General features: G+C 42.4%; 1 protein-coding gene across 4 annotated transcripts in view; it reads left to right on the top strand.

Annotated features, from left to right (window-relative positions):
• The window catches only part of LOC128426873 (calcium-activated potassium channel subunit alpha-1), a 69,176-nt gene extending 56,631 nt beyond the window's left edge, over positions 1 to 12,545 (top strand). For 2 of the 4 annotated variants that reach the window (XM_053413926.1, XM_053413925.1), the window contains exons 21-30: positions 2,023 to 2,146; positions 2,466 to 2,690; positions 3,406 to 3,598; positions 4,546 to 4,659; positions 4,860 to 4,952; positions 5,922 to 6,052; positions 6,801 to 6,995; positions 7,856 to 7,974; positions 8,111 to 8,332; positions 10,302 to 12,545. In XM_053413926.1, the coding sequence (XP_053269901.1) occupies positions 2,023 to 2,146; positions 2,466 to 2,690; positions 3,406 to 3,598; positions 4,546 to 4,659; positions 4,860 to 4,952; positions 5,922 to 6,052; positions 6,801 to 6,995; positions 7,856 to 7,974; positions 8,111 to 8,332; positions 10,302 to 10,323 (1,438 nt within the window). In that variant the 3' untranslated portion in view covers positions 10,324 to 12,545. Of the gene's footprint in view, positions 1 to 2,022; positions 2,147 to 2,465; positions 2,691 to 3,405; positions 3,599 to 4,545; positions 4,660 to 4,859; positions 4,953 to 5,921; positions 6,053 to 6,800; positions 6,996 to 7,855; positions 7,975 to 8,110; positions 8,333 to 8,608; positions 8,611 to 9,490; positions 9,520 to 10,301 lie in introns of all 4 variants that reach the window. The other 2 variants (XM_053413928.1, XM_053413927.1) reach the window with 2 other exon arrangements.
• The last annotated feature ends 3,639 nt before the right edge of the window (positions 12,546 to 16,184 follow it).

Here is a 16,184-nt window from a genome sequence, read left to right as displayed (position 1 = left end):
TTTCGGTTTTCAGTGTGTTGAACTTTGACGAGGTGATGAATTTAATCCCACTTGTGCATCGTACACTACAGTTCTGGAGTTTTGTACTTTTAGAATATAATGTTTACTTACCTTGAACCACAGGGTTCAATTTGCACACACCGTGTCCCTTTGAATTAAAATTGCTTTGACGAATTTGAGCCTGAGAGGTTGAAAGTGGCAGAAAAGACATTTTCCTCTCCAACTGCTTCTATCCTTGAAAGTACATCCAGGTCTTGCCTAGGGGTGTATAAGCCCAAAGGCGGGCTTTTTTGGCTTCAGTCTCTCGGAGCCTGAGGGATGCTAGTTTCAGCTGACACTTTCATGCATACTTAACGTGCTACTTAAGGTAGCATTCTTTTAAAGTACTCACATGGATTAAAGAGATGCTCCTCTTATGTGGAGAGGACGTGAAGTATTTAAAAGGTTTCAGACAGAGACAGAAGGCTGCTGTCTGTGTTTCCAGGAGGAAACATCTTCAGCCGTGATCTCAATCTGACAAAGTTGATTTAGTGCGAGGGGAATTGTGTTGGGCAGCGCGGCGGCTCAGTGGATCCACTGTGGCTGGTCGTGTTCCACCGCATTGGCTGGTTGTAGTGATTTGGACTTTTTATATTCCCTTCACCGTTAATAGACAGAAATCAGTCAGAAAAACAATATTATCAGTTATCGATTTCCACTGGAATTCTGTTGTGATTGTCTGTTTGTTTGGATTACTCAAAAACTACTAAACATATTTCTATAAATCTTGGTGGAATAAAGGATGCAGTATGGGTCAGGAGAAAATATATAATCTGTGGATTCGGATCAAGGGGGGAATCCAATAATTATTTTTCTATTTGTTTTAACGTTGGAAGACAGAGATGTTCTTCAACAATTTAGTTGATGTCCCAGAGAATAGTTCATGGATCTTGATGAAAATCATCTGAAAGGTTTTGGGGAGTGATATTTATGAGTGTGTGCATTTTGGTGCAGAGCAAAATAAAAATCCAGATCTAGTGAATTTAAATGGAGTTTCACAAGAGGCTGTTGGGCCTTGTTATTGTTTTTTGGGGTGCTAAAGCTTCCTACATTTAAAAATCTAAAATACAAATATAATTTTCTCAGCAAATATTTGTAAATGTCACAGTAGGAAAATCACAAAATTAGCATTTATTCACTTTTTATTTAGATTTGTGACTTTCCTGCTGTCACATGTCAAAACATCAATGATGGTTTTAGAATCAAAAGCATCAGAACCAGGAACCCAAACGATGAAGTGACTCTGACCTGAACAAGTGTGATTCAACCGCAGGTACTCCTGCCTGGAGGCCACTTCAGTGGTCAGTGTTAGGGCTCACCGCCCAGTGAAATCATCTTATGTAGTTCCGATGCTCCCTTTTAAAAATTAATACCCTTCACTTTGGAAAGCAAATATGATTGGGCAAATTGCTGAAATATTTAAAGTCTGGTCTGTTAAAGCTTTTACGGAGCGGCCCACTAAGTCAGGAGCTGTACGCTGTAAGGGGGCGTAATTGCATCTCCGTGCTCGTGCCAGTCAGCGCAGTGTGTTGCTGCCATCTCCTTCCGCCTGGCTGCCGCCGCTGATGTCGCTCTGCTTGATGACATGGCAGCGTTGTTGGCATTTGTGCAGATGGCCTCTGACAGGAGTACCGAGAGGGAGAGGGAAAAAAGTGACTTTTTTTTATATGAGTGAGAAATTTGATGGCGTGTTATGAATGTTTTTGGACATTTTCATGTTTAAAATATGATTTATTTATTTATTCATTAGTATTTGATTGTGTTCATCTGAATTCGTTGTGTTTAATCTTCTCACTCATTTGTCGTCACATTTTTCGGACTAATCACCTTTTGTAATCCTGCTAGCAAACTATAGTCGCCGGGTTATCTTTTAATATTTTGGCTTCATTAGTCAAATCCCCAGAGCGAGTTCATTCTAATCCACAGTCACAGAGTCTCGATGACATTCTTTCATTGCCTCCCTCTCGTCCTTTGGTTGATTAGACATGACCCACTCGTCGTCCCCGGGACCGAGCAGATTGAGAACATGGACGAGAACATAAAGAAATACGACTCGACGGGGATGTTCCACTGGTGCCAGTCAAAAGACATCGAGAAGGTCATGCTGGTGGGTTCTGCTCCTTTTTACACGGCACACGTCATTTTTCCCTGACACTCTTCTGCCCGGTGACAGATGAGTCACGTCACAAAGCACCATCAGAGGTCGACAGGGCACTTAAACACTCTAATGAGGTGTTTGACTTGTCATTTGCTATATGGAACGACCTGTACATAGAACATGTCTTGCACTGATACACATGCCATTATTCAAATGACTATAATAGTCATACACAGCTTGCTAGCAGGAGGTAAAAGAGGAGAAAGTGTTAACATCTGTTTAAAAAAGACAGTGTTCAGTTATAAACATCTTTTCTTTTCCCCCTCAGACCCGGAGCGAGGCGGCCATGACTGTCCTGAGTGGTCACGTGGTCGTGTGCATCTTCGGAGACGTGAAATCAGCCTTGATCGGCCTCCGGAACTTTGTGATGCCGCTGCGAGCGAGCAACTTTCACTACCACGAGCTGAAGCACATCGTGTTCGTCGGCTCGCTGGAGTATCTGAAGCGCGAGTGGGAGACTCTTCACAACTTCCCCAAACTCTCTATTCTGCCCGTGAGTGAAGCAGATCGCACATTTCATCCATTAGTCTGTCGAACTGTAACAGGTTTGACAAAATGAATGACCCTGTTTCTAAAAGACTTCAATTAAAACTCATTTCGAGAAACAGAATGCCATGTTTTAACAATACAGTGGAGAAATATTTAAATTACATGGATATACTGTTCCCTCCTCATGCAAACATATTTTGCTGGATTCATTTGGAGCATGTTTCATGAATTTTCCCAAAAAGATTCACTCTTGGCAACTAAAACATGACATTTTCTCACTTCACAACTCACAGTCATTGGTTAAGATCAGTGAAATAATTTGGTTTTTGTTAATAAGCATTCAAATTACCCCATCCTAACTGTGGAGATATATCTACACAGGACATCTTTTGAATGTTTAGGTTCAATAAAGCCATGATCTTTACCTAGAATAACCTAATCAATACAATAACCGTAACAAGAGACAGGAAGCAGCTTATCAGTTAAAAACATCCCACACAAACACATCTCACCTTTTTTTGTTCAGGTATCAACCTTACGTCCTTAAGCACATTTCTGACAAAGGAAATCTGCTCAATGTTATAATATTCTATTAGGGGCAGGTTGAAATAAGTCTTGAGGATGAGGACGCTCTAATGTAAGAGTTCTGTTACCTACGTCTTCATCACCATCGCTGCGATAACAAACTCTCTCCTCCTCTCCCTCCCTCCCTCTCAAAGGGCACACCGTTGAGTCGGGCAGATCTGAGGGCTGTCAACATCAACCTCTGTGACATGTGTGTCATCCTGTCGGCCAATCAGAACAATATTGACGACGCATCACTGCAGGACAAAGAATGCATCTTGGCGTCACTCAACATCAAATCCATGCAGTTTGACGACAGCATCGGGGTCTTGCAGGCTAATTCCCAAGGTAAGGAGTGCCCTATCATAGTTCACTGCACTGCCTATGAGGGACAGGGCGCTGGCACAGAGAATATCCCTCACTGGGTGCTGCCTCGCTGACCCCATGTCAGCGCATTTGACAGTAAACCCAAGTGACTATTCCTCAGGTTACTAGAACAACTGCTTTCTTCACCAATCTAATTGGTGGCAACAAGCGCCGCGTCGGCACAACGGCCTCACCTGGCTCGCCCGTTTTTTTTTTTTTTGCAATATGTGCTTTGTGGGTAAAATAACAATGTTTTATAATTTATGAATATTGCACGTTACAGCTCTCAAACCAGTGAGCGACACAATCAGTCAGCGTGTGATGGCCCCTCAATAACGGTCATTGAGAGAAATGCTTTTAGAAACCTTTTGACCCGAGGACAGGGAGGAAAAAAAATTCCCTGCCAATTTCATTATTCCTCTAATACATGTATGACCTCGCATTTGCCTGAGTCAGCAGTAAGTGATGGATGTCAAAACACGGCCCATGTATAATACATACAGCATCATTGATTTAATGTGCTTACTTGTCAGTCCGAGGAAAGCAAGGAATGTCAAGTCAATCTGAATTCAATCTTGCGTCAGTTATTTTTTCTTTTTCGTGGCACGTGCGTGTGTGTGTGTGTGTAAAAGGTTTTTGTCTACGTGCACACACAGTCTGAGGGAAACAAAATGAGCAGTATGTCACATCTATTATATATAGACTAATATTGGCTCTTGTCAAGAGTGTGCTAACATCGCACTCAGCAACTTAATGCCTCACCAGTGGCCGGCAGTGGATGAAGTAGCCCCCGTGTATTAGTTCTGCTGATGTGCCTGTTTGTAGCTGCTGATGAAGTATTGAATATTGCATTAACACATGTGCTTTGTGTCATGTGTGTCGTGTGTGTGTGTGTGTGTGTGTTTGTGTGTGTGTGTGTGTGAGTTTAGGCTTCACACCACCGGGGATGGACCGATCGTCTCCTGAAAACAGCCCCGTCCATGGATTAGTGAGGCAGACGTCTGTCACCACAGGAGCAAACATTCCCATCATCACAGAACTAGGTACGATGGGCGCTGCTCGGCCGTGTCACATGATTGATATGCTAACTTTTTTTTTTGTTAAAAAGTTGTAAATAGATGCGAAAACACCATTTCTGCAATGACAGGCTGTCAACACGTGATTAACCGACCACTAAAAGTTGAGACTTTGTTGTTTTACATGTGCTCCAGTAACTCCAGTTTTTTCCTCAACATTTGTCCAGCACCATTAGCAAATCCGGGCAAAAAAGTGCCTGTGATTTCATTCAGTCAGGATAAGAGCAGTGGGATCAACATACAAATGATCACGGAGCTGGGTAAGAAGTGCCTCCGTCCTGTGCTGCAGTGTTGTAGCTGCCGCTGCCTCCACATCAGCTTTTTTTGTCTTTTTATTTCTCTCTCGCTGCACAAGACGGCTCAGTCCATTCCCATAGCATCACTTTGGTTCTGGTTGAAATTGCCTGTCTTGTTTTTGGCCCCCTTATCTCAAGGCAAAATTGTTCCCTTTTATTTTTCTAAAGAATTACAAGGCCTTTGATCCCTCTGAAGTCCTCGTGGCAGTTTTTCGCAGCATCTTCTGTCGGATCACATTCTCCGGCCCCTTCTTTCATCTCAGCCCTGTCGATATGACTGACGTTTCATTTCTGTCCTCACAGAAGTAGCGCTTCTCAAAACTACATTTTTCACATCATTACTTTCTTCCAGCTACTACATATGTTTTTTTTCGGGGGGTGCTGAAAGACATCTTCAAAGAAGGTTCTGGGGCAATGAGATGCTTTAATTTGTTTGGACATGCAAGTTCAAGTAATTGGAAGTTCTGTCTTGGATTTGCAAGACAAACAATTGGCTTATTGGTGTTTCTCATATTGACCTCAGGAGGACTTTGAAATCGAGGCCCCGGCGCTTTGACAATGTGCATGGTGTTATGATTGTGCATGAATCTCCTGGATATGGAATGTAGCTGTGTGGCGTGTGGGCCACAAGTTCAAACACGATGATCTGACTGTTTTTCATTTCAATTCGATTGAAAGAAAATGCAATTTTGCTAAAATTTAGGGGAAAAAAAGGAGAATTTGTCAAAACCAGATTTGTACTACAGTCCATATCTGCAGCCGCTGACTGGTGTGCACAGCCACTTTTACTTTGGTGTCTTTCCTCTTCACATCCACTGAAGTATTTGCCTGATCCATGCTTCTCCAATCAAATCCACTAGACCTGGTTTTATTAGAGATATGGAAACACACAGAATTTAAATAACCACTTTCCTTTTACTTTAACATCCGTAGTGAACGACTCAAATGTTCAGTTCCTGGACCAAGATGACGACGACGACCCCGACACGGAGTTGTACCTCACTCAGCCGTTCGCCTGTGGGACGGCGTTTGCAGTCAGTGTGCTGGATTCCTTAATGAGCGCTGTAAGTCACAGTCAACGCATCTCACACATGTGTAGCGATGAGGAGATTGTGAGAGAGGTTTCTGTGCTGTGACATATCATACGTGTCAGCGATCTGAAATATACCCAGAAGTCTCGTGGTGTGATATCAGGACAGAGATTTAAAAAAAAAAAAAATGAAAGCGCACTCTGCTCCCATTAAAAGCAAAAGGTGACAGGACTGGAACTTGTTCTAGGTGTGATGGCTTCATTTGTCTGCCCTTCACTTTGAGTGAGGCTCGAACAAAGCTGCCTTCAAGTGCGCTCCGGTGTAGACAAAGGTAATGCTACCTAATGGACAGCCCTCATCCATCATCTTAGTCAATAGTGCTGTCGGCAGCCGAGGGAGATGTCACCGTGCCGAACAGGAGGGGGAGACAAGGGGCCGCAGAGCAAAGCAAAGGGCCGACATGTGCCCTTGTTAGAATTAACAAAGCAATTAAAAAAAGGTAACTACACCGAGAAAAGAAAAGTGGCTTAACGTGCAATCTGTAAAGCTGGATGTAAAAATGTCTGGACAGCACGAATGTGTTCCCGGACTCTCTGCGTCTCTCTGATGGGAGTGAGAGTAACCGGCAGTAATTGGATTCTCCCGTCTCCTCACCGGGTGTAGGGAGCGATGTGACGTGACAGAGCAGAGTTAGATCGCACCGGCACTTTGAGAAGGCTCAGTTGTGACTTTGCCGGCGGTTGCTTAAGGACTCACATCCCCTCTACCTTCATCCTTTCAGACATACTTCAATGATAATATCCTCACCTTGATCCGGACGCTGGTAACAGGCGGGGCGACCCCGGAGCTGGAGGGGCTGCTGGCGGAGGAGAACGCGCTGCGTGGTGGCTACAGCACGCCACAGACCCTGGCGAACAGGGACAGGTGTCGCGTGGCACAGCTGGCCTTGTACGACGGGCCCTTTGCCGACCTGGGGGTAAGTGACTGGTCTTGTCACCCGGGGGGGGGGGCTGAGCACATCTTTGTCGCCTTGCATTGTGGGAGCTGACTTTAGAGGAAGGACTCAGAGAAACGGGGGCAGCTGCGAGTTCAAGAAGAAGGGATTTTACAATGTCAGAAAATAGGTGAATTAGGTGAAAAGGTAAAATGAAGAGGTTAAATACAAACCATGCATCATCAGATTAGATTATCAGACATAAGAGCTAGTGCATAGCATATGGATTCTACCAGATTATTGTCTGTCTGTTAGACACAGTTATCTTCAATCTAAAAATCAGTCATTCATTCTATTTGAATGGATAAAAAATCATCCTATGGTTTCAGGTATCGTTGTTTTTACAACACTGGACCTAGACAAGGAAAGGAAATGAAAAGAGTTGTTTAAGGAGATGAGGAAGAAGGAAATGGATAACACCATCACCCAGTAGATGTATGTTCCTGTGACCACAGCTACACATATTATTAAGAAGTCTAAGGTCTATGGGATCGTAGCAAACTGTCCTGGATGTGGCCGCAAGATAAAAAATTCTTAATTGAACATAAGGATGGTTCAGAGGATGGATACAGAATCAAGGAAAAGAGAAAGAAAAGCACAAAAGAGCCAGACTCCAGATCGCTGTTCGCTTGTATGTTGAACGTTGAACTGACGGATCACACAAAGTAAAAGCTTCTGCTCAGTAGCAACAGTGCTCACAGAAGAAAAGAAACTGTAAAAGAAAAGAACAGCATCCACATGTAGGAGGGTTTTTAAATAAATAAAAAATGTCCACGTAAGTGTGGCTCTTTGTTGAAACACAGATTGTGCACTTCACTGTGTTTTTGTTCCTTCCTTTGCAGGACGGAGGTTGTTATGGCGACCTGTTTTGCAAAGCCCTGAAGACTTACAACATGTTGTGTTTTGGAATCTACCGGCTACGAGACGCACATTTAAACGGACAAACCCAATGCACCAAACGGTGAGTGAGGGGGACCTGCTGCGTCCTCGCTCGCAACCGGGACCCATGAAAAGAAAATAGGCTTTTGTCAAAAATAATCACTTGTACCTGCACTATATTTAGAGCTGGCCTCCCATCTGCTCCCTCTCTCCTCCAGGTACGTCATAACCAATCCGCCCTATGCGTTTGAGCTGGTGCCCTCCGACCTGATATTCTGCCTGATGCAGTTTGACCACAACGCCGGCCAGTCTCGGACCAACCTCTCCCACTCGTCCCATTCCTCCCATTCCTCCAGCAAAAAGAGCTCCTCCGTCCACTCCATCCCGACCATCAACCGCACCAACCGCGCCAAGAGCCGGGACCAACGAGAGAAACAAAAGTACGTGCCCCTGTAGAGCTCTCAGACTCCGGGTCCGGGCAAAGTGTGTATGTTTGTGTGTTACTTTATTGTCTTTGTTTGTATTTAATGACACTGCACTCAGAACAGCTGCCTCTTGAGCAGGACCATTTCTAGTCATAAGGTAAAATAAGCAACCACAAAGGGCTTTCAGTCTTTCCTACGCACCGAGGTTTTTCTTCATAGTTTCCGTCCATATATTCTGTTTTACTGTGGACGGGAATTTTCCATTCTTGTACATTTTTATGCCAAGAATAGAAGTTTTATCGGGGAATTTCCAAACTCACATTTTACTCTGGACAACTCCAGAAAGTCACCCCCCCAAGGAGCATGCCATTTTATAATGAATTTAAATTACCCTAATTGTAATATTGTACAAATAATTTTAGTAACAGTGTTAATGAGCATTTCTGTCCATCCTTGTGTGAACTTCAATTACAAATACCTCAATATTCTCCTTTATTAACCCATTAAGAGGATTTTGGACTGGCAGAGGTATGAATTCTAAATACTTTCTAATATAATATACGATTGATTCTCTGATCAAAAATATTTACACTCAAATATTCTGTAACTGTTCATTCAAAAACATGAATGAGCACATGCTGCATTTCTACAGCTGCTGAATGAACACGCCGACCTTTTCACTGGTTAGTAATCTGTTCTAAAATAAAACATATTCAGCAGCTGCAACTAATCTACACATCACATCTTATAGAAAAATGCATTGACAATATGTTTTACATGCAGTCGCTGAGCCCTTTAACATTATGTAACACCTTTAGTGTGTTAGCTGAATGCTGCTAATTCGGGTTCTGAATTACATCATAAACATGGACAGCATCATTTCCTGATTGCTTTGGCTGTGGGCATGGACACAATATGGCAGCTTGACACATGCTACAGTGGCTGAGGGGAAAGCAATGGCACTTAACATGTTTCTGACATGATCCATGCTCTGTATTTCTTTACTTTCTGTTGAGTTGTTTGGTCGCAACCCCCCCCCCCCCCCCCCCCTTTTAACCTGCTCTGCATCCACATGTAGCCACAGCCTCTGTTTTGCACTTTCTCTCATTAAAGCTCATGTGAGTATTTTTCCCATTTAGCTTACGTTTAGTGTACCACTCTCTTTTTCCAAAGTGCAACAAGGATGAGTAGAGTGGGCCAAGGTATTGACGTGAATGATTATGCATGACGTTAAATAATGCATTGAGCAGAGTCGTGTCCTCGCTGACATCTTGCCCTCTGAATGAGAGCCGAGTAGTTCGGTGTTTCCGAGTGACTGCACCCGGCAGCGCATGGTTAGGACCTGCGCAGCGCATCTCACTGTGGGGTTTCCTGACTGGGATTGCAAGTGAATGGTTTGACGCCACTTCACTTTATTCTGTATCAAGTCATGTTGGATGTTTTATTATTGGCAACGCGTAGCTACGGGTATATGTGTGTTAATGTACAGCCTCGAGTCATGTTGATGAAAATGCATGACCGTGGATATTGCCAAGCGGATCAATAACCAGCGATACAACGCGCCAGAATTATTTCCTTTCTTTAAGAGAAGAAAGTTGCATCAAGCCAAAAGCCTGAAGCCTGAAGCCCGTCAACAAGACAGACAAACACCTCATGGATGAATTGTGGAATTAAAAGCATTAACTTCGAATTTAGTGACGTATGAAAACCTGCATGACCCAAGAACACAGCATGTATCAATGCACAGGTCGAACTGGGACAATGAGAAGTTCAGTGATACTTAGCTGCTGTTAAAACTCCACCTCGGAGCTTCTTATTTTTTTAATATCATGTCAGAATTTAGATCTACCTCATCAAATTCACACTCTCTCCTTTAAAATGTACAATGTTCCATGTGCACTTGAAACGTTACAAACTGGTGATGCTGTCGATGTATCTGACATCCCCCCCCCCCCTCCTCTTTGTCTCAATGGCTCTTCCTCAGAAAAGACATGGTTTACAGATGAGCCGGAGACTCCCCAGCCGAGGACCATACAGATCAAGCCTGTGAATACGCTCGCCGTCAACCAAGTCAGTCAGTACAAACCCACGAGCAGCCTGATCCCACCCATCATCAGAGAGGCGGAGGACGAGTGCTGAGCTCGGGGACCCGCGCTGACACCTGGATGCATGTGGGTGTCAGACCCGGATCCAGGATCTCCTCTCACCTGCAAAGCCACGGACGCATCAGTCGACATCAGATGACACAAGGACAGCAACTTTCTTGTGTTTCTCATATTAAATTTTTTCCATTCACCTCTGCAGCAATTATTGTACAAGCAGTCGAACATAAAATGTAGATCCAGAAAAACATAGAGAAGCATCACAACCCCTGACAGTCGTGACCTGACTCCATGACCTTTTCTTTTTTTGTTCCATCTTGGGGAATGAGGGTCACTCGAAGAGACCAACTATAAAAAAAAAAAAAGGTGACTATTATAATTATCGGATCAAGATCGTTGCTTTTGTAAAAGTTGCCTTTGTAGCTGTCGATGAACATCAACCCACGACTTTCACGTGCTCCACCCGGTGTTGCCGAGTTTGTTCTGTACAGTGTGTTTCAATGAGTATATTTCACATCCAGCTGCAACCCCCCCACCACAATGGCGGAGTCAGTGACTGAGTCTTCGCCATTTGGAGCTAATTCACAACATTTGTGACGGTAACGATCGGCCGGTGTCCATGTGTAAATGGCATTTGGCTTCAGCCTTATCTCTATCCATTTATATTTGTCTTATCTTTTTAGCCTTTTTATTTCTTTTCTTTTTGGTTGAGTCGTTTGTTGTTATGTTTTCATGTCACTGTTTCGGTTGCAATGTCCAAAAATCGCCGAAATCTTACAGAGGGAAGATTTGAGGTTGCACCAGGGGTTGGGAATAGGCTTTTTTTAAATCTTTAATTTTTTGTGTTAATAGCCAAATATGATAGAGCTGTTTCAATCTTGCATAGTTTTAATACAACAATAGCGTTTTTCCTTTACTAACTACACCACAGACAGCAAAGCCAAATACTAGGATAGAGCATGAGTCTGTGGGTGAGCTGACTGTGAAGCCACATATCGCATGAAGTGGGCACCTTCAATTCCTCCGTTGGCCGAAAGCACTGCCCGACACAGGATTGTCTTGGAGCCCATTAAGTGCTTGTATGTCCTTCAAGACCAATCTTTAGACCTTACTCAGACACGCCCATGCTTTGTGTAGATACAATAAATATCAATAAATAAAATAAACAGCTCTATCATTAAAGAAAAAGGGTTTTTGGCTATTCTTGTTTTTTTAGTTATATTCTGTTGGTTTGGTGATCGATTACACATCTGATGTTTCCATAAAACAAAACAATTAATACACGTCTGATCATTTGTTTCAGTTTGTAAGCACATGAGTTATTAATCGTGTCTTATTTGAATAATAGACCATAGCTATAATGACACTGTTGTCACTTTACTCCAGAATCAATCAAGGGGAAGTTCTAAAAAACTTAATAAAGAAGCAAAACGAAAGCAATCCATTACGTCCTTTGATTGTGATGCGTCACAGCTTATGAGAGGATTGGTGTTGAAGTTCAAAAAAAAAAGCAGGAGGTTTAGATATTTGTTGTAATGTGCCGGGCAGTGCTGAGGCCATCGGAGGATTCCTTAAGTCCCACTTTTGCGAAAAGAGGCTTCTAGTTTAACTGGATTTAAGCAAAATGTCCAGTTTATTGCTGTGAGAATGAGAATTGAACTTTTCCCCGTTTTGCTTCCCATCAAAAACCATTCTGTTATTCTCTGGAGTTAAAAAAAAAATATATGAAAAAGTCTTAAAACTATTTTTTAAACGATCCATCATCTATAGCAGAGCCATGATTTTTTATGTACTCTTCGAATCTATAAAGCTTAATGTAAAGTATTTCTTTCTAGTGTGTGTGTGTTGTTTGACAGATTTTCTTGTTGCCAGTACCTGTGGGGGGGGGAGAGACACGTTTGGCATTGCAGTCTAGTTTGTATTATTTTGTGATTCTTCTATTTTATTTTTTAGCACATTGACTTGTGGACACGATGACAGTGCTAAGTTGATATTTCTGACTATGTCACAATACCCAATTAAAGAATACAGTTTATTGTCTTGTACAAATAGGCTTGTACATAAATTGTACATGATTTCATTTTGTATTTTCACAGATTAAAAAAGCTGACGTATCGTGTTCTACAGCGTGTGGAATGGTATTTTCTTTACACGTGATGTCTTCTTCTGTGGTGAGGACAGGAAGTGCTCTGTGGTAACCAGACAGGTCACGTGACGCCCGAACACCTCATCCCACCCTCGGGGACAAGGGCTGATAAAAACACTCTCCACCTTCTCACCTTGGGGACGGAGACGGCCCATCATCACGTTGCTTGTTAACGATCTTTACACGGCATGGCGCTGTGGGAGGCCGTCAACGTGCCAATAATATTTAGAGTCTAACACCTCGCTGACTTCCCTGATCCTCCTGCCAGACGCCTGTGTCACATCTTAATAAACAAACACATGTAGCTCCCACACAAACCTCTAACTCCAGCACATCCACTGAGAGGAAAGCTCTGTATTCATTTGATGAATCCATTGCAGCGATTTGAAAAGCATGATTATTAACTCACTAATTAAACAGGAAAATAAATGTAAGCACTGATATTTTTTGAGAGAGTAAAACTCAAGTGTCAGCTCAACATTTATTCAACTCATTGGCTGAGTTTAATAACAGCCATTGATTTTCTTGCTGAGTAATATTAAACTGCAGTTCAGAGGAAAAACAAAACATGATATAAAATCCAATAGTGCAACTTAATACTGAATCATGGTTTTAACAGAGCGTACTCTCAACCAAGGGGAAACTGAATATCTTAAATCAAGGTGAGACATTTATGTCTGACAGGTTTTTACTCGATATACAAGAAGGTTGAAAAAGCTCAATTTCTATCCTTCATTAGCTTAGTAAGGTATTATAACTTGTTGCTCATATTTTAAACCTGATTCTGATTATTTATGTAATTGTTCTGTTCTTAACAAATTATAGATGTATTTTCTTTATTTATAATATTATTTATTTCCTTTTTCTTGTTTTTAAGAGCTGAGGATACAAGCTGTGTCTGTTGAACAGGAAAAACAAGAAAAACGCCTCTTATTCAAACTTCACATTATTCCCAGGTAGTTAATAAATGCACTAAAGTCGAAACAGCTTGGATATGAGTATGAAAGAATGAAGAAAAATCCTGGATTTGCCCCCAGATCCAAACCAAAATGTCCAAATTGGTAATCCTGCTAAATGACAAACAAACTCAGATGAAAACCTAACCTCCTTGGCAGAACAACAAGATACAAACTGTATAGATTCTTTAAAAGTGGCTGAATTGATCCTATTCCAACTGATTTGTCGTCTAAAAACTGTATAATTACCCACGGTGCAATAGCGGCCACTCTTCTGACAGTTTGTCGTGGAAACCCTTTTTAAAGACAGCCCCTCGTCCAGCTGCACAGACTTGGCAGGGGTGATAATAGTTTCCATGACAATGCAGCACTCCGAGTGCATCAATGCCAGCCCGGATAAACAGTCATCCTTTACCAAAACAAGGGGGTCATTACGGCAGCTTGTCAAATCAATGTTGAGTGTGTCCCGGCTGATTAAGGCGTCCCCTCTCAGTCCTGACACAGTGTCAATACTGGCTGGCCTGTGGCGGCACACTCCCATGATTGGACTGAAATGCCTATCAGTCAGGCAGCTGAGCTGGACTAATGATTCCCTGTGCTGCCTATTAGAGGGACATGACAATTTAATCCTGTGGGCCAGGCAAGGAAAAAGTGACCTTGGTGCTTTGTATCGAGGCTGAGGTAAATTGACAAGAGCAGATAAATCTTTACCCTGGGCTATTAACAGAATTAAAGAACAACAACAAAGGCAGAAGGTCCCTTTCTTTTTTTTCCCGGTTCTGTTTGCCCTGCTTCTCCAAACGCTGTTTTTTTAAAGACCCCTCGAATTTACACGTAGCAACCGTGAGAAATCAATGCATCATTACCACTTCTGTAATTGTATTTCACCAATGACTGATCCCATGCTTAGAACAGGGGTTGAATTCTTCTTTATTCTGCCATCCAGTTTGAATATTGAAAGTGGATACCGCTTGAAGCTCGGGGGGGTTTTCAGATGTTCAAAGCCATCCCAGCATGGCCCCGGGGCAAGGTATATTGCCTTGGACATCTATCTTAAGGCTATGAGAACATTGTCTACATGGTTGGAAGAAGGCCATGTGTTTACACAGATGTTTCAAGCTTTTAGCACACAGATCTTCCTGTACCGAGCCGCACCACCATCTTTTGTGCCGAGGGCCATATACATTTTGCATTAGTTTACCCTTTGATACAGAAATAAAAGGGGGCAGGAGAGCTCGTAGAGTTGCACGCAGCGTCTGAAGCAGCGAGAGGATTCTCCACGCTGCCACAGGAATACCTCTCTGAAAAATGTCTGATTTAAATTCAGGGGAACTTAAGATTTCTCCACTGTAGCTTCATTTGTTCCTCTTTTTTTTCATAGAAATTGTTGTTTGGAGATGACCTGAAACGTGGAGTGAAATATTGCGGCTCTCCACATTTCTACCTGATAAGAAGAAGAAAAAACACTCAAATGGCAAAGGATAAGAATTTCATCCCTGTTGCAAGAATAGATCACCGGCACTGGGAGGCAATTTGCCCGTGAGGCACAGTTGCCGCACTGACCCTTTATGTTCCCTGTAAAGGTCAACCTCTCCTTTTATTTTGTTTCTCTCCATGCATGCATAAATCAAAGCTCTCGGCTGTTTTCCTGTTTGAAGTGGGAACTGCTGCTCATCAAACAACCAAACCGAACCTGGAAAAATCCTCAAGCATAGTCCATAAAATAAAATATCATCTCCATCTGCAGATGTTTTGAGCTTTGGTGGACTTTAAAAAAAAAAAGGGAATGAATGCTTAAAGTTGATATAATTTAGTTCTGGATTTACGCGATTTGATATTTCCCAACTTTAATGGGCCAAGTTATAATTGTCCCCCTTCTCTTTCGCCTCTGTGCAGAGAAATTAGCAGAAACAAACAGCAAACAGATGGCACTATCCCATGACATCACTTCCTCGGCCCCGAGTTGTAAACATGATTTACAGTTTGCAGGATATTATTTGCTGTGATTCACGTTTCTGTCAGCAGCACACTGGAGGTTAATAGAAATGCCAGCATGCTCGCTGATTTACTTAGTAAAATTTTCATCCCAAGGTTCAGGTTCAGAAGATTGGAGTCAGAGAGAGTTACAGGATTCATGCATTATGCAGAAGAAGCTGACACGACCTTCAGCCATCACAGTCTTCTCTATATATCACACTGGGCTTGACCCTCCCAAGGCCAGAAGGAGGATTTGATATATTTAACCACTACTGCCATTAAATTACTCACATTCTTTATGAGCTCTGGCTATTTTATACAGCCGGCAACATGGAGGCAATATAATTTTGATTAAAAGTGGTTTTACACTTTGTATTTGCTTTTTACCGCGGGTGATGCTTCAGCAATAAGGGAGACGTTCATAAGTCAAAAGAAAACTAAATCAACAAATAAATCTCCCGCATGGCCCTTCTGATTTTTATGCCTCACATTATGCTTTTGCCATATGTCGACCATATGTAGAAATAAAGAGGGGAATCTGCTCCGAGTGCTTGATACCGAGCACATTGTGAAGTGATAGGAAATAAAGTGTTGTTTCTGAGTGTGAGGTCCATTTTAATGTAATTGGCTTTAGAATTATTTATGACATTAATTGCCACATTATCGACTGGCTGTCGGCTCCCCGG

Source organism: Pleuronectes platessa, chromosome 21 (assembly GCF_947347685.1).
Source record: "Pleuronectes platessa chromosome 21, fPlePla1.1, whole genome shotgun sequence".
NCBI lineage: Eukaryota > Metazoa > Chordata > Actinopteri > Pleuronectiformes > Pleuronectidae > Pleuronectes > Pleuronectes platessa.
Note: the sequence above shows the minus strand (reverse complement) of the source record. Positions and strands in the feature narration are given on the sequence as shown.